At 39.0% G+C, this 19,217-nt stretch overlaps 1 protein-coding gene across 3 annotated transcripts in view; it reads left to right on the top strand.

Annotated features, from left to right (window-relative positions):
* The window catches only part of LOC108433750 (glutamate receptor ionotropic, kainate 5), a 169,203-nt gene that overhangs the window by 77,939 nt on the left and 72,047 nt on the right, over window positions 1–19,217 (top strand). For all 3 annotated transcript variants that reach the window (XM_037539018.1, XM_037539021.1, XM_037539017.1), the window contains exons 3-6: window positions 5,860–6,024; window positions 14,473–14,637; window positions 15,443–15,540; window positions 17,316–17,481. In XM_037539018.1, coding sequence (XP_037394915.1) covers window positions 5,910–6,024; window positions 14,473–14,637; window positions 15,443–15,540; window positions 17,316–17,481 — 544 coding nt within the window. In that variant the 5' untranslated portion in view covers window positions 5,860–5,909. The remainder of the gene's footprint in view (window positions 1–5,859; window positions 6,025–14,472; window positions 14,638–15,442; window positions 15,541–17,315; window positions 17,482–19,217) is intronic.

The following is a 19,217-nucleotide window of genomic DNA, read 5'->3' as shown; positions in this document are numbered from 1 at the left end:
AAAATAGCTTGAAGGGAACGTCTTGCTGTTTAAAAGCTGTATTTGAACTAGACAGCCACAAAGTTGTAGCAACAGCGTATAATCAGCTGGGCTTCAGGCTGGAACTACGGTTCAGTGGGTCAGTCTTGGAAAATGCTTTAGCTGTGTTTAAAAAATGATTTACTATGTATGATTTATGAATGATAAATGATGAATTAATTAATCATGACAGCCCTTGATCAGGCCAAGCAACGATCATCCTCAAAAAGCTCAGAAAGCTTCTTCAAATTATTATTAATATCCTGTCATAGAGTAAACTGTAGGGGTATAGAGTGCAAGTTTTGTATGTATAATTTGAAATATACAGTATATTGTAGGATACACTGTGTTCTAATTGTAAAAAATGTCCAGGGGGGATGGTGGGATTAAACAGTATGGGGCCTACATGGCTATTTGTGAATTGTATGGCAGAGATGTGAACAGTTATTGAATTGCAAGTAACAAGTCTCAAGTTGAGTGCATGGTCCTAAACATTTTTCAATTTTTGACATAATGTAACGTGGAGCGAGGAGGCGGACACATTTGTGGAGATAAGCGAGGTTTAAATCCAGAGTCGTGGTCATGACAGTCCACGTACAAAAAGCCAACACGGAGAGATTGGGTTTCAGACATGACAAAAGAAACACTGAATCAAACAACACCAACAAACAATCAGAACATCTAACATCAAACATATCAAACAAAGACCAACGAAAACTAGGGGCGAACACAGGGCTTAGGTAATCACAGGGATGACAAGGGACAGGTGGGAAACAGGTGAAACGAATCAGGGGGAGAGTCAAGAAACCAAGGGGGCTGGACTGTGAATAAATCTAAACAAAAGCACATGACAGGACTAAAAGGTAAACAAAAGCACACGAGGAGACTGGGAGGGGCCAATCGTGACACATAATTTGAAAATGCCTGTTGTCCTTTACATTGTATGTAAATTTCGTGATGAATGGAACAAAAGAAATAGCCCAAAATGACTTGGAAATATGTCTGGTTCCCTTGACTTACATTGAAAATAAAGAAGGTTTTTTCCTTCTCCTATAAAGTTACCATTTTGGAGATACAAGGTTTTATTCCGACAGCAGCGATATATAATACCAGCAGTGAACATTAAAGATAATGGTAATAAATTCTATTTAATGTTAAAACCATGGCCATGTTAGGGTATAATAAATTAACTTTTCTTTATTAGCATTTCAAATAAATTACTAAATCTATGGTGCATGTATAACTATGGCAGATACAAAAATATACACAAAGTGTAGTGCAACAGTACATGGAAAGGAATGTAAGAAATGTAAACAGTCATATTATTGAACTTAACAATAATAAATAATCTTGAAAGTTGAAGGTTTTGAAAACTTTAGAGAGTGCATTTCTCCTTTCAACCTATAAGTCTGGTGCCCCTGCGTTACCCCTAAAGTTCCTCAAGACTATCTGGCTGCAGAAGTTAAGAAAGAAATGAATAACAGCTGGTTAGTAGCTTACCCAGTGCTGCTATGTAAATGTTAAAGCACCAGAATAAATTACTACAAATTGAAATAAACTATGGTGAGAATACTGCTATATTTTATGACACATGACAATGACACTAAGTAGCTGAACATCAAACAACCAAGTTGACAGAAAAGAGAGCAAAATTACAGTGTATTTTGTGGCTGTTTTCAGTTCAGAAGCCCTTCAGTTTGTTCAAATATGAGACAAAGAGTTTGTTTACTTGGTATTTCCTCCATTTCTAAGATCTTATATAAAGCAGCTTTGACTATATGACTTTAAAAAAGTAATCCAGATGTAATGAAAAGTAATTAGATTGTGTTACTAAGTAGTAATCCTTTTGAATTAGCTTACCAATTACATTTTTTAACAGATAAGCTGTTTCTTTTTTTTTTCTTGGATAGGGGAGATGGCATCTCTTTGTATCCTGAGTATGAGGCGTTGAGTATACATAGCATTACAGGCCTGTTAGTCTGTGCAATGTTATTTTAATGGCCCGCTTAGTTTGACACATCAGCGACATTTGCTGTTAAAGGGGTGAGATGTGTGGGAAGTGGGCAGTTAAGTGGCTGAAACAGTTTAGCTTGTGTTTTCTGTCCACTCAGCATACCACAGCACGATGTCCTCATTTGCAGTAGTAGGTGTCTGTATCTGTATGTGTGTGCTCTCTTTCTCTTCCATCCCCTTAATGCCCGCTATCTGTCTTGGTATATATAGTACACTTTTCATCTTTCCCTTCCCTGCTGTCTTTCTCTTTTTCTGTTTCTTATTCCTGTCTTCCTTCACCTCTCTCTCACCCCATTTAGGTTCCATTCAGAATTATATTTGGTTTCTTATAGACACCATTAAAGCATTTTCATTGATGGGGCATGAAAATGTGAGACCTACAGACAACCCCAAAGGCAAGTGTCTCAAACTCTGAAGTTGCTTTAGAGGGGAGTTCCACTGATTCAAAATCCTTGTGTAATTGAAAAGTTAAGATATAAACAAAGTCATTCAGAGTGGTTTGATTTGATTTGAATTAAATTGTGCCATTGTAGAAGAACGGTTATTAAGACCCTGTTTGGTGTCTGAGATACTGTTTTGCAGTAGTTTTAGATGAGGTTTTGGCTTAAGCCTTAATTTTTTGTAAAGCCTTTTATGCCAGTACCTGCAGGGTATTGTACCCAAAATTTTGTTTTTACCATTATGAGAATTACATGTAAAAAATCAGAAGGAACGTGTAGGTTCAGTTGTTTTGGTCTGTAAATAAAATGCCTATATTTGCACTGTAGACATTGTGAATCCTGTTTCCTAAGACCACCACAAGAAGTCCAAGTTGGTATGTTCCCCTTTAAAGCACAAACCCTGTGTCCAGAACACTTGGACACTTTGTAAAATTCATGAAAACAAAAATCTGTGATTTGTTGTTTCACCTGAATCTTTATTTAACTCACATTTTTGTAAATATCAATGAATTTCAAATTTAATTTTGCAACACATTCAAAAAAAGTGTTGGGGCAGAGCCATGTTTACCCCTGTGTTACATCACTTATCCTTTCAATGATACCAAATCATTTGCGAGGATACTATTTGGTGCAGTTGTGCAAGTGGAATTTTCCCCATTCTAGCTTTCTCAACAGTCTGTAGTCTTTGTTGTATGATTCTCCTCTTCGTGATGCATTATACATTTTCAATAGGAGACAGATCTGGACTGCAGGCAGGGCAGTCAAGCACACACTCTGTCTATGAAGCCACGCTGTTGCAACATGTGCAAAATGAGGACTGGCATTGACTTGCTGAAATAACTATGGACTTCCCAGGAAAAGACATTGTCTCAATGGCAACATTTGTCACTTTAAAATCCCTGGATAGGTCTGCACATCAATGATTACTTCACATACATGCAAGTCATGACATTGATGCGCCCCCATTCAGCCCCATGACAGATATTGGCTGTTACATCTTTCTCTAATAAGAGTCTGGATGGTCTCCTTTGTCTTTGGCACAGAGAACTAATTTTTCCCAAAAGCAAGCAGAAAAATTGACTCATCTGACTCACAGTAAATATTTTTGCTGTCTTTCATACCATCTGAAATGAAATGCCCATAGAGGCTCACTTGGAGGCATTTCTTTCTAGAATTGATGTACGACTGTCTGCTTGCGTAATATAGTTTTAAGTGTTGTACAGTGTTGGACTGTGTTAAGTGTTTTTTGAAGTACACCTGAGCCCATGTGGAGGTTTCTCAAGCAGTGCCATCTGAGAGCGTGAAGTAGCACATTCAACAGTGTTTCTGGCCTTGCTGTACATGGCCTTTGATTTCTCCAGCTTTCCTGAATGTTTTCACAATGTTACGTACAGTAGATGGTAAGACCTAAATTTATTGCAATCTTGTGTTGAGAAATGTTCTATTTAAATGGTTTGATAATACTCTCAACAAGTATTGAGCCACAACCCAGCCTTACTTGCAAAGATGAACCCTTTGGGTATGAAAGGATCATCCAATCATGACACTCTGACCTATTACCAATTCACCTGCCTACTGTAAATTGAATATTCTATTAACTTTTCACTTTGATTTCGCCCTGTCCCATCTTTTTTGAGTGTGACACGCATCAAATTTGTTTATGTTTACAAAATACAGTCAGGTTGGTCATCCAATACTTTAAGTCATTAAAGTCATTAAGTCATTACTTTTTTACTTATTCATTTGTTTTATTGCATTTTTCTAAATATCCCAACTTTTCCAGAAATGGGGTTTGAACACTGAAACACATTCTTGTAGTGACTTTACTTGATTCAGATGTGCACATTGTTTTCACGTAATTAACAAACTTTATGTCACCCCCACAAAACATTTAGCAATTACTGTGTTTATTTAACATATTATCTTCATGTGAAAATGAGATACACATCTGAAAATGTGTTTTTTCACACATTTTTTTTCAGTGGCCCTAAAGCAGCTCAAAGGGTAATACAAGACATTACAACAGTAAACAAAAGAAGTTTCTTCCTTTGCTTTAAATTGTTCCTTATTTAATAGCCTCTAAAGAAGATAATCACATTGATATTCCTGTTTACCATCTTAGACACCTACTGTGATTTTGAAGTGCTTTTATTTACAGTAACTTCTGGCTTCAGTCCTTTTACTCTGGAATTCAACTCCTAGGTTCTTTTAGAGTTCAAAGGAGCTCTAAGTAGTGCAACTACTCTTTCCTTTAGCATTGTGAACTAAAACTAAACTAAAAGAACTAAAAGTTATCACCATAATCACATGTATGGAACTATAGAAAGTGATGCTAAAACTATGAGAATCTTTGAAGCAATCTAAGCATTTAAATGCCCAAAGCTATCTTGAATAGTGTGGCTAATATTGGGCTGGATCACATTTTTTAGGACACGTCTTAGTTAGATAGCACTCTGAAGCCTTCTTTATACTGCACAGACTGTAGTTTAATATATTTACCCCTTGCCATATTGCATGAGATGTTGCAAATGAAGATTGGGCCAAACTCAATGTCACACTGTGCAAATTCTGCAAAGCTGCACATCAGATTATATGATGAAGATTTTCTAGCGATAAATTTATGTTGCAAGAAAATTATACCATACTGCTTGGACTTTCTTTTGTAAAAAAAAAAACAAAACTATAGGGCCAGGCAGGCAAATAAAACACTGGGCATAATAGTGGTGATGTTTTATCTGGAGAAAAAAAAAAACACATTAAGAGGGAGCTGGAGCTCTTACTAGCTGTGGGGGAAAAGGGCTACATAGAATGTTCTTTCTTGAGGTCAGTAGGCAAATTTTTCTGTCAACTACGCATTAGCTTAATCCCTTTATCGTAGGCTGTCTTTGGTTGCAGAGGCAAAACGGCTGCAGGAATTGCATGTTGCAATCATATCAACATAGAACAGAATCTCAAAGAAATGTTTCCAACATCTTGGAATTCATGCCACAGAGAATTGAGGCTGTTTTGAGACCAAAGGGAGGCCCTACCCAGTATTATTATAGTGTTCCTAATTAACCACTTGGGGTGCATGTATGTATGTGTGTGTGTCTGTGTGTGTGTGTGTGTGTCTGTGTGTGTGTGTGTGTGTCTGTGTGTGTGTGTGTGTGTGTGTACTAATATGAAATAAAGATTAAAAAAAAGCATCAGCCATTCATAATTTTTATCAGGCATTGTTCAAAACAAAGCAATGAGAGCTTTAACAAGCAAGTAGATAGCTAGCTGTGCTGCAGAACTGCAGATAGAGATTAGGTGGAAAAAAAGTTGTGGTATTCCAATAAAGTTGTTTATTTCTGAATTATACAGTTCTTTGATTCTTTGATGTGTAATCTCTCCTCCTGTTCTGTAGGTGGCGGTGCAGGCAGCCAGACGACCATTCTCCATGAGGAGCAGTGGAAGATGCCGGCTCTGCCAGCGCTGCTGCTGTCGATTCACCTCCTCTTCCTCTTCCTGTTGCTGACCATGGCCCCGTCTTCTCTTAGCCAGGCACCTGCCCTTGCCGCTGTCAGGATGGGTGAGAAAAACTTCTTTTCTGACTGAGCAGAACCAGAAGACGGCCTCAGCACAATCCCCTTTTCAAAATCCAAACACTGCTGCAGATATCAGTTAGTTGCAAAGCTTCAAGATCTCGCCAAACTCTTTTCTTAAGTGCCAGACAGAAGGCCACATATACTTACAGTGTTGCGCAAAAGCCAGACACCTCCCTTTATTCATGTCATTTCCAGTCAAAATAGACAGTAAGAAGGCCATTAATGTAATTCATTTTTCAATGTTGCAAAAAAGCAGAAAACACATGCCACAGAAAATTACACAGAAGGCTCAAAAACTAAATATAACACAATCTTTCAATGTTTGTCTACCATTTGCCTTGCTTTTAGTTTTAAAAAAAAATCTGTAACCTCATTTTACCCCTGGTTTAACTAATCCAGCTCGAATAGGGCTTAAGTTAGTTAGTTAAGTTAGTTAAGCTAGTTAATCAAATGACTGTTCATCTGTGATATTTGCTATACACAACTGACCTAATGTGATCAGGGGACCCCCATGAGCAATTATGAGCTCAGCTGTTTTGCCTCACGGTGGGAAGTTCACTCATGACACAGTTAATGAAGTAATTTGTCATTGTGTTATTACCAGTCATCATCCTCACATTCTTCACATTTTTCCTAAACAACCGCTTCATTTTCGCCTCCAATCACTGCTTGGCAACCATTTCATTATCCAGCCAAGCTTTCAGGTTTTGTAGCATTGAGCTAATGTTCCTATCAATGTACTTTGAATTCCAAGCTCCAGATATTCAAAAGATGTGCCTGGGAGATCTTTAAATGCTAAACCCTAAAACTGTCAGCCCAAAAAAAAAAGGGATTGTCCTTGTTGGTAGTGTTCTACATCATCAGAAAAAACAAAATAATCCATGACCGCCATGAGCTAAGATGCTTAAGTTTGCTGCCTTTTTCTGTCTTTATTTCAGCTGTCAAACTGAATTCATCTTCATTGAGGTAGCTTGTAAAAAGCACACACATAATTTATAGGGATATGTTAGATTAGTTGTTGGTTTATTTTAGCCTATGTTCTCATTAATATGTGTAATCTTCCTGTTGTTTTGCTTATAGCTTATAACAGTGATACGCCTAGCACTGCAGTTGGTGTGCTGCCATCATAGTGATGCATAGGCCTCATGTAAACTACTGTGATTTCATAAAAATTCTTTAACCACCAAAATAGTGGCCAGGTTGTGGCCCACCCAATATTTGACTGGCCATTGCTAACCATTTATGGCTAACACAAAACATGACCATTTTGCCAGTTCAGAGTGCCAAGTTTATTAGTTGACAAACACAAGAACAAAACATTGGGGCCATTAAAAGACTATAGCTCTTAGCTCCATCTTGCCATACACATAACATAGTGACCATTTATAGTAATGAAATCATAGGTAATTTGACCCCAAGAATTCCACTCATAAGTGAAAATGTCCATTACCAATTACTTTTAAATTAACATTAAATGTAATATTTTGATGAAATTCATACACATTAGGTCTTAGGTCTGAGCCTAAGATCTTCAAGCAGAACTGTCTATATAGAAAATGGAGTCCTCCCATGGATGCAACTCATTTAAATTATTTTTCTGAAAATACTATATTTTGCGATAAAATAAAAACCACAGTTTGTCCATCACGAACACTATGTTTGAACACAAGGATGTCCATAAGTGCACATGGCACCAGGACACCCTAGGCCACAGTTCAATGATTGACTTTGTAGTCGTGTCATCGGACTTGCGGCCATGTGTTTTGGACACTCGGGTAAAGAGAGGAGCTGAGCTGTCAACTGATCACCACCTGGTGGTGAGTTGGATCAGGTGGTGGGGGAAGATGCCGGTCAGACCAGGCAAGCCCAAACGTATAGTGAGGGTTTGCTGGGAACGTCTGGCAGAAGAACCTGTCAGATTGATCTTCAACTCACACCTCCGTCAGAACTTTGACCAGATATCGGGGGAGGTGGGGGACATTGACTCAGAATGGGCCATGTTCCGTTCCTCCATTGTTGAAGCAGCTGACTGTAGCTGTGGCCGTAAGGTAGTTGGTGCCTGTCGGGGCGGTAATCCTCGAACCCAGAGATGCCGTCAAGCTGAAGAAGGAGTCCTACCGGGCATGGTTGGCCTGTGGGACACCAGAGGCAGCTGGCAGGTATCGACAGGCCAAGCGATCTTCAGTCGTCGCCAAGGCAAAAACCCGTGTATGGGAGGAGTTTGGTGAGGCCTTGGAAAGTGACTTTAAGTCGGCTCCGAAAAGATTCTGGCAAACCGTCAGGCGACTCAGAAGGGGAAAGCAGTGTGCTACTAGCACTGTATATAGTGGAGATGGTGTGCTGCTGACTTCGACTGAAGACGTCATTGGGCGGTGGAAGGAATACTTTGAGGACCTTCTCAATCCCTCCGACACGTTCTCCAGTGAGGAGGCAGAGTCTGGGGACCTGGGAATAGGCTTGTCCATTACTGAGGCCGAAGTCGCTAAGGTAAGTAAGAAGCTCCTTGGTGGCAAGGCTCCAGGGGTGGATGAGATCCACCCTGAGTTTCTCAAGGCTCTGGATGTTGTGGGGCTGTCTTGGCTGACACGCCTTTTCAACATTGCGTGGACATCGGGGGCGGTGCCACTGGATTGGCAGACTGGGGTGGTGGTGCCTCTTTTTAAAAAAGGGGACCGGAGGGTGTGTTCCAACTACAGGGGAATCACACTCCTCAACCTCCCTGGTAAGGTCTATGCAGGGGTACTGGAGAAGAGAGTTCGGCGTATAGTTGAACTTCGGATCCAGGAGGAGCAGTGCGGGTTCCGTCCTGGTCGTGGAACACTGGACCAACTCTTCACCCTCTCCAGGATTCTGGAGGGTTCATGGGAGTTTGCCCAACCAGTCCACATGTGCTTCGTGGATCTTGAGAACGCATTCGACTGTGTTCCCCGATGTATTCTGTGGGAGGTGCTTCGGGAGTATGGGGTACATGGCTCTTTGCTACGAGCCATTCAGGCCCTGTACAAACAAAGCAGGAGTTTGGTTCGCATGGCCGGCAGTAAGTTTCCAGTGAGAGTTGGACTCCGTCAGGGCTGCCCTTTGTCACCGATTCTATTCATAATTTTTATGGATAGAATTTCTAGGCGCAGTCAGGGGATGGAGGGTGTCCGGTTTGGTGACCTCAGGGTCACATCGCTGCTGTTTGCAGATGATGTGGTCCTATTGGGGACATCAGGCTGCGAACTTCAGCTTTCGCTGGATCGGTTTGCAGCCGAGTGTGAAGCGGCCGGGATGAGGATCAGTACCTCCAAATCCGAGACCATGGTTCTCAGACGGAAAAGGATGGAGAGCCCTCTCTGGGTCGGGGATAGGCTCTTGCCTCAAGTGGAGGAGTTCAATTATCTCGGGGTCTTGTTCACGAGTGATGGTACAAGGGAGCGAGAGATTGACAGGCGGATTGGTGCTGGGTCAGCAGTGATGCGGGCTCTTTACCGGTCTGTTGTGGTAAAGAAAGAGCTGAGCCATAAGGCAAGGCTCTCGATTTACCGGTCGATCTACGTTCCCACCCTCACCTATGGTCATGAGCTTTGGGTAATGACCGAAAGAATAAGATCGCGAATACAAGCGTCTTAAATTAGTTTCCTCCGCAGGGTGTTTGGACTCTCCCTTAGAGATAGGGTGAGAAGTTCAGTCATCCGGGAGGGACTCGGAGTACAGCCGCTGCTTCTTCACATCAAGAGGAGTCAGCTGAGGTGGTTCGGGCATCTGGTTAGGATGCCTCCTGGACGCCTCCCTCGGGAGGTGTCACAGGCAAGTCCACCGGGGAGGAGACCCCGGGGAAGACCCAGGACACGCTGGCGTGACTATATCACCCAGCTGGCCTGGGAGCGCCTCGGAATCCCCCTTGGAGAGTTAGTGGAAGTGGCTGGGGAAAGGGAGGTCTGGGCCTCATTGCTTAGAATGCTGCCCCCGCGACCCGAACCCCGGAGAAGCGGAAGATAATGGATGGATGGATGGATGGATAAAAAGGATTGTAAATACTGTAAAGTAAATTAGCTCTGGAAGAAAAATATTACGAATGAGTGCCTGGTGCTGAATGTCTTTCTAGTGTAGTAATCTAGCGGTAAATAAGCTAGATGTCAAGTTTACCCTGTTGCTCACTCTTGCAGAAGAAGTCTTACTTCATGGTTGAGCTAAATGACTTTTCCTATCCTTTCAGTTATATCATGTTAGCTATCAGCTTTCAACTTGCTTTGAGCTATTTCAGAGTATCTGTGATCTGAAGTGCCTCCTAGGTAACAGAGCAGAGAGAAATAGATATTGGAAACCACATTTCATAAGGTTTGTAATTTTCTTTCCCATCCATCAGCACTCTGAAAAACTGCTCGTAGTCAAAGCTAAGCAAGTAAGTGCTAAGATTGAATTCAGTTTATTTTAATTCAATAAGTTGTATTCACCAAGGGACTCTTGCCGTATTCTTGCATTAAAAAAGTAAGAAATAAGAAAGACAACCAAGAAAAAAGTAGAAACGACACAGTAATAATACTGTAACAACAGTGCAGTCAATGAAAATGCAGTCAATAGGCCATCAACATAGCATGGAGATGATTACAAATGAAGTAGAACTGCAGCTAAAGGTCTTGGCATTGATCTCTTCCCAAAGCAGTGAAAGTGAAGCACACAGACAATGGATTTCTCAGGTAAGTCTCTATTTCACACACAGATTAAGGTGGATTTTTGCGTGGCTCACAGCATGAGAGTCTAACATAACTTTCCCATGCCAGTGTCCACTGTTATTAATTCAAATACAGATGCAGGGCAGCTAGAATTGAATTGTTGGCTTGAAATATCTCTCAGAGTAATCTGACATGCTGCTTGTTAGCAGTGGGCAATTATTGAAATACAAAATAATAACGGCTTAATCACAATACTAGCGAAATTCCCAACAGCTTAGGTCAGAATGAATTACATAGTGGTTTGTGCTGGTCTAATGCTGGTCTGGTCCTGATTTGTGTTCAAACACAGCATATGCTAAAAATTACTACCAAAACCAGCATAACAGCTTGCATTGCTGCTGACCAGCAAATGAGAATCCAGAACACAATTTATTGTCTTTGACAAATGCTTTTATCTCTGTTTTAGTTGATTTTCATCTAAAGTGGAATAAAGAATATTTACGGTAACTTACATTACATTTTAGGTTAATATTAAAAGTTAGGAATGTTTTTTTCCTTTAAAGTTTCCTTTTGAAGATACAAGCTTTTGATCCGGTAGTGACTATATGTTTATTTTGTTGGTGACCAGCTATTCTGGTGCATGCTGGTTTCTCTAGTAGAGTAATCTCAGAAAGCAGATGTTCAAATTAAGCAGTGGCTTCAGTTTCCTTTATCCTTTAATGAAACAAATACAGAAGTGAAACAGAGACTGTCTGTTTTAATTACAAAAGTTGTTAAAAAGATGGATTGGCTGTTGCCCAAAGCCAACATGAGATAATAAATGAGAAAATGTAGGGGAAAATCTAAAAGTAGTCAAGAGGCAGCATCCAACTTAGTTTTTATTACTAGTCAAACTGGCTAGTTATGGAAGCATATTAGTATGAAAATGAAAGTGTAATATGTAAATGGCAATGCATTTGTATTTGTATTTAAATTTCTCAGTCATACATGCAGTGTTGAGCTCAAAATTCAGTTTGCAATTCAAAATTCAATTGGCAGTACTGAATTTGAAAATTAAAATTCTGGCTAATATGTTCCAGCTCACTGTTTCACACACATATACCAGTGACTGTAATATGAATTTTTAAAAAGGATTTAAAGCAGGACATTAGAGATGTCATAGCTGAATTCGGTTGAAATATGACACCGACACAGTACAGTGACAAGGTGCTTGTGTGATTTACACACATCATTGTATACCAGTACAATTACAACTAAATAACTACATTTTTGGTAACAGATAGAGTGGAACAACAATATAGTTATGGCTAATGCTGCTTATGTAAGTTAGAAAATAACCCGTCATGCTGTATTAATCTCTATCTGTCACATCTGTACACTATGGTTGGCTAACAGTAACAAACATTTTGACCAACTGATTAAAAAGGAAAGTCTACCCCATGTTCAATTAAAGATTGTTCTTATTTATATAGACAAAGTACCTATCATAAAATTATATTTTGCTTTGTTTTGCTCTTCTTAAGAAATATCGATGAAAATTTAAATGCATCATTACACAGTAAAAAAGCACATAAGATAAATTATGATTAATTGTAATTTTAACAGTTATTACATAATCACATTAAGCATACACATGCAGTTCTGGAAGTAGATTAAAAAAAAAAGTAAAGCTACTCATAAAGCTTCTATTTCTCTGACTGTAAATGAAATGTCAATACTAAAATACTAAATGCTAAATTAAAATCACAGTACTGAATTAGATTTTTCATTTTTGAGCTTGACTTTGCATATATGAGTGGGAAAATGAAATGCAGACATACAAAACTTTGCCATTTTACATTTACATTTACATACTTTTCATTTTCATTTTGAGACTGATACACTTCCATAGCTAGTTAGGTTTTATCTAACATTTGCCTGTTGTTAGCTAGCCAAATTAGCCCATTTATAAACAATCACAAGATAGTAAACTGTCAGCATGTGAGTTATTGTATTGAGACCCATTTCAATCTTGAGGTAATCTAACTTCCATTTCTCAGTGCTATATATAATGTGCTGTGGATGAGTGTAGTAAGGCTATCAAGTCAAGATGAGAGTGAAGGTATGTGTGAAGTGTCATTCACATTGATTTATTACATATTTAAACTCATACATATCGATCTATCACATTATAATACATTGTTTTATATGGTATAGATGTAATAAGGGGTGCTTTTGCTCTTTGGCTCTAGTTATTTATGACTCTGCTAACAGTCATTTTATCCAGATCTTCATAACCAGCAGTGCTACCCTTGTAGACTGAATGGGACGGCACTGCTTCTAGTAACTGATGCTCACAATAAGCGGCAAAATCAAGAAATAAAAGGCTATACTCACTGCAGTCAGACTAAGCGCTATCATTTAGCTTGCAGGTTTGAAATGTGGTTTTGTTGTTTAACTGAATGAATAGCACATCTAAACTAAACTATCTGATTAATAAAATATCTTGCCTGTAGCTGTTAGCTGTGTTGAAGGCGCTTTCAGCCAAGTTGCCTCAGTGCAGCCACAACTGTGTAATTTTGTAATATTAAAACAAGCCCCCCCCCTTTGCAGCTGCTATTCTTCATGGGCTACACATTAATTTGATTGTATATATGAACTAAGAATCTAGGAACTTGAAACTAGTGTTCTGGCAAATCAGATGAGTGCAGAGCACAACCTAATGCAGGATCAACTATAACATAGATTAATTAAACAGGTTCAAATGGAACGTGATTCTTGCTTACCTTCACATAGCATCTGTGAATTTTGACAGCAATCTGACAGACATTTCTTTTTTTTTTTCATTGTGAGTGTTTCAGGTTAGTTGGGTATATGCATCACAGAAGTTTAATCAGCCTCCTGTAATATAGCGTCTTAAAGCATGTAAACAGTTCAAAGAGAGTTAGCCAGCCTCCCATCAGCCTCTTTTCACTAATCAAACAGTGGGGTCCAAAAGTCTGAGATCACGGTTAAAATATGGGACGTACTGGGTCAAGTAAAACAAATATTCAGGATTCTGCACAATGTCTAGGTCACTATGCAAATTCAAGCAAATATGTGACATTGGCCATATTAAGACCTTTATACGAGAAAATGATTTTTAGTCTTCTTCTTGCATTGATGCACAAGTTCAGACAACAGGATTTGATCTACTCATCATAAACTTGTGGAGTCTCTTCCTACTCGAGTGCACACTGCCATTAAAGCTAAAGTAGGACTTTCCAAATAGTAAAAAATTCAGAAATGTATTTCAATATTTCAAGATTTTTGAAAAAAGATTTTACTTTTTACTCATTCATAAGGACTTTTAATGAAAATAGGAAAATCCAAATTCACACTGAGACAGGCCAGGATCAATACCATGTGAAAATGTGAGGCTAAGACCAAAAACCAGAGACAATCCAAGATCGAGCAGAGCAGAAAAACAGTAAGCCAAAAGTACAAAAGAGTTGAGTAAAAAATTGTCCTACATACAAAAATCAAAAAATGTCTCCTCATGGGATTTGCGAGCACAAAATTGAGCAAACCCCCTCCAAGACATTATAGTTGAAACGCAGAACAGGTTTGAACAGCCAGTCTTGTGTGTAACCAACTTAAAACATTCTTAGAATTGTTTGGCCCCTTGTTTGGTTAACACTGCTGTAAAAGCATACTCAAGGGAAAGAGGTGAAATGATATTACCTGCACTACGCTTAAAAGCAGACATTTGGCCTTGGATCTGTAACTGGGTTTTATCCCACTGTGTTCCTCATCCAGCGGCTATTCTAGATGACCAGTCAGCATGTGGGCGTGGGGAGCGCTTGGCCCTGGCGCTTGCTCGGGAGAACATCAACAGCATGATGGAAGGACCAGCTCGCGCCCGTGTGGAGGTGGACATCTTTGAGCTACAGAGGGATTCACAGTACGAAACAACTGATACAAGTGAGTGCACATCTTGCCATCTTGCAGAAGACTGGGTTTAAGGACACAGTGGTTTGTGAATTTAAAAAAAAAAACATGTGTAACCATGTCATGTAAAATCTAGCTATAAGGTAGCTTTAAGTGGCATTAAGTGCTTCAGAAACCTGGTTTCTATCACTACCGCTGTGACATTCTGACTCGGCATGTCTCTAGAATGGCACATTTTACATCTAACCTTTATTCGCATCTTAACCATTTAATTATGCAGAAATGAAAAAAGATGTGAAGTTCCTCTTTGAAGATTACTGTTGCAGCAGTGTACACAAGCAGTGGGTAATGTGTGTAGGTATCTTGGCTAACTATAATAATTCTGCTGAGTTAATTGACCTACACTCATGTTTACTCAGCTAGAATGGTAGGAGGGTGGAGGAATGTGGGAGCTGTGGCATGTATTGCATGCTAATGTCTCCTCATGGGATTTGTAAGCACATGGACACACACACATGCATTTAAGAGCTACACACACTTTAGCATCTGAAAGGGGAAAGTAACACACACACCGTTTTTCCTTTCCCAGAATGAGAGCAGTAATCTCCACTAGGCCAAGCATAAATCTTCACTGTGCTTATTGATGTAATTAATCAAAAAGAGCTTCACATTGACTCCTAATTTGATGTATCATCTAGGAACAGAACACAGACAGAATTGGACTGCCTCCAAGATGTAGGCTCTCTTTTTCCCTCTGCCCACTGTTTTTCTTTCTTTCTTTCTTTTTCTTTCTTCCTTTCTTGCACCTGTATAACATATATCTGTCTTTCTTTTTCAGTGTGTCAGATCTTACCAAAGGGCGTGGTTTCTGTCATAGGCCCCGCCTCCAGTCCGGCCTCCGGATCCACCGTTAGTCATATATGTGGGGAAAAAGAGGTGAGGGGAAGGAGAGAGATTATGTGGGCATATGTAAGCACATTGGTGAAAAATTATGCGTGGTCATTTTTATGGGGCAGCACAACAGTTTTTGAAAAAAGCACAAGGTTTATTGGCACAGTATGAAATGCTAATAAAAACAGAAAGCTGATTAGTGAATTCTGTTGAACCTGTCTTAAATTGCTGTTTTAACATGTGCAGAATGTGGTTTGGTCATGTTGAAATAGGAACGGACATCTCTGAAAAGTACATTGTCAAGAATATGCAAAATATGTTCTTGCTTTAATTGTGCCTTTACAAGCAAGCTTCCCACTAATAACCCCTTATACCATGACAGGTTCATATTCATTGGTAACAATCTGGGTGGTTCTTTACTTCTTAGGCCCAGAGAATACAACATCTATTATTTCCATAAACAACTTAATAGCTTGACTCATCAGATCACAATACATGTTTCCACTGTGCCTCAGTCCATTCTAGGTGAGAGAGCCCAGATTGTCATTGTGCGTAATACAGACTTAACTTGCATTTGTAATGTGTAGACAAAGAGTGTTTATTGACAACTGTTTATTAATGTATTTTCAAGCTCATGTGGTGATATCCATCACAGAAGCCTGCTGGTTTTTAATGCAGTGCTGTCTGGGAGGGCGAAGGATTTATTTGTGGTTTTTGGCTTTTTGGCCCTTTACACAGACAGATTTCTCTGGTTTCCCTGCATCTGATATGTAGAGGGTGAAATACCCAAACTCCTTGCAATCAATTGTTAAATTTCCTTTGGGATCAATAAAGTATCTATCTATCTATCTATCTATCTATCTATCTATCTATCTATCTATCTATCTATCTATCTATCTATCTATCTATCTATCCATCCATCCATCCATCCATCCATCCATTCATCCATCCATCCATCTACCTACCTACCTCTTCCTGAGGAACATAAATGTTTAACTGTTGGATTTTTGACAAGCTCTGACCCATTGGATCAGTCTTGTCCTATTCTTGCTCATAAAAGTCTAGGCCGGATGTTCCTTTTATGCCCAAGCATAATTACATCAAATGTTTGTCTTTTTTTCCACAAGTTTGTCCTAAATTTTCCTTGTCCCAGCATTTTTGGAAGCTGTTACAGGCATCAATTTCAGAATGTGCATATAATTACCAAAAAAAATTAAGTTTATAAAATAAAACAATTATCTTGTCTTTGTATTGCTTTTGTTCAAATAAAGATCAAAGTAGATTTATAAATTACTCTTTTCTGTTTCTATCTGCATTTCACATATTGTTCCAATCTCTGGCATATTGCGTTATTACAAACTAAAATAGAGGGCAACTACATGAGTGAATATATCACGTGTACATTGAGCTGTGCCATAAAGTCTTTGTCAGGTGTGCAGTTGTGCTTAGATTTAGTTAAATTCACTATTTCTCATTTACATTAACATTTCAAGATAATTATCTGTCTTCACTCTGAAGTACCCATAAATGTAATTCCTTATAATTATAATGTTTGTTTTTGTGTTTTATTATTCATATATAAGTAGATGTCAGGAGACTTTGGTTTCTCTGCATACTTTGTTAATCTATTTTAACGTATTTAATCTGTAACTTTTATGTGGTGCTAGTAGAGGTGGTATATACATATGTATCAGTGGGTATTGGTTTTAGGCTGATGTCAGAAGAAACTTGGAGGGAAAAAGAATGAATCTCATCTAATCCTGTCTCAAATCTATTCCATATGTCTACTTCTCCTCTCCCTCTCTGTATCCCTTTCCTAGATCCCTCATATAAAGATTGGTCCTGAAGAGACCCCCCGGTTGCCATACCTCCGTTTCGCCTCCGTGACGCTGTATCCCAGCAACGAGGACCTGAGCTTGGCAATCGGTGCCATTCTTCGCTCCTTTAGCTACCCAACAGCCAGCCTCATCTGTGCCAAGGCTGAGTGTAAGTCTGTTGGGTGTGTTAGAGCTGTTCCAGCTGTACCATCCTCTTCCTCCCCGTGATGCTGCTTGCACCATTGTTCTCTTCTAGATCAGTCTGCATTGTTAATTGTTTATTGTCCTTTCCATCCAATATACTTAACAGTGATTAAACATTCAGTGAGTACATTAATGATTTTGGTAAATAGAGGTTTAATCAGTGAATGGATTAGAGTCAAGTATGACATCCATTTCACTTTTTAAAAATTATTTTTCATGATTTCTCATTCCTTACTATGTCAGTTTTTTGTATTATGTCTATATTCTGATGATTTGGTAAAAACAGTTATAATAGCAGCAATTTTGTTCATATGTCACTTTTCCAAAAAAAATAAAACAAACATGATATATAGTGATGACATCATCATAACATGTAAGGCTGCTACTTTCCAGTGGAGTGACGACAGCTCTATGTATTTAATGCTGATGTTTTAATGTTGGCATTGACAGGGGTGTCATTCTGTGCCTCATAGCAGCATTCAGGAAGGAAGGCAGGAAGATATGCCGTTCTCTCTACATTTTTTGTAGAACAATTATGGGTTCACTAATGAGATGTTTGGACATGAGAAAGTGAAAAAGCTTTTCCTTTCCAAGACGGTTAAATTTAGTTTTGTGCCGAGTTCATCTATGTGAGCCTTAATCCAGGCGAGCTGTCATGCCTTATTTAAAAATACTTAACAGAGAAATGTTCCTCACAGTGGTCAACATGTCAATATATCAACAAACTAGTTGACCAGCTAATGTTAACCGCTTTCTGTAATATACGTTCCCTCCAAAACCATCTCATATTAATACCACCAGTACTTTCCTGACTACTGTACTTACATTTACATTTACATTTACAGCATTTAGCAGACGCTCTTATCCAGAGCGACTTACAAGAAGTGCTTTGTCAATCTAGAGAAAGTATCTTTGCTAGTTACCAATAGCTTAGAGAAAAAGACAGTCCTGAGCTCAGATACTGCTAGAAAAAAATATGTCACTGCAAACACCAAGAGAAACAGAACCAGAGTTGAACGCAGAACTCTGTGCCATTCAAAGCAATACAATAACAATAAGATACAATACAATAAACTGCAATACAGAGTGCAGTACAATAAATAAGTGCAGCTTATAGTTCAATGCTCATTTAAGTGCTGTGTAAAGAGATGAGTCTTCTCTACCCTTCTCTACTTACTTCTCTACCCTTCTCTACTTACTCTACCCCCATGTAAAAAATAATGTAATCGAAATCCTCAGTTAAAGTGAATCTTGAGCTTTTTTAACATGTAAAGAAGGCTGTCTGAAAAAAGAAAAATGTTAGGTGTGAGAAAATAGAAAGCTGCTGCCAGACTTCTCTTGTGGCTGAGTCATGGATTATTTAATAAACTTTCACTTAATGATTTGTCTGACATTTAGTAATATATAATGGTTGTGGATTGCTCAAAGTTTTCAATACTGGTAGAAGCTAACATAGTACATGCTGCAAAAATGACCTATGTTCTTGAGACAATCGAGCAATCTTTGTGATTGATTTGTGTTGTGTGAAAGCAAGACACTTTAGATGTCATAATAATGATGCATGTCAGGGTCTGGGAGATATTAGATGGTAAACACACTGTAGGTTCTTGTAGTTGACCTGTTGGATACAGGGTTGTGTTGCCCTGGCCTCCAAATCCCCCGGATCTCAATCTGATCAAGCATCTGTGTGATGTGTGGAAC

Source organism: Pygocentrus nattereri, chromosome 1, assembly GCF_015220715.1.
Source record: "Pygocentrus nattereri isolate fPygNat1 chromosome 1, fPygNat1.pri, whole genome shotgun sequence".
Taxonomy (NCBI): Eukaryota; Metazoa; Chordata; class Actinopteri; order Characiformes; family Serrasalmidae; genus Pygocentrus; species Pygocentrus nattereri.
Note: the sequence above shows the minus strand (reverse complement) of the source record. Positions and strands in the feature narration are given on the sequence as shown.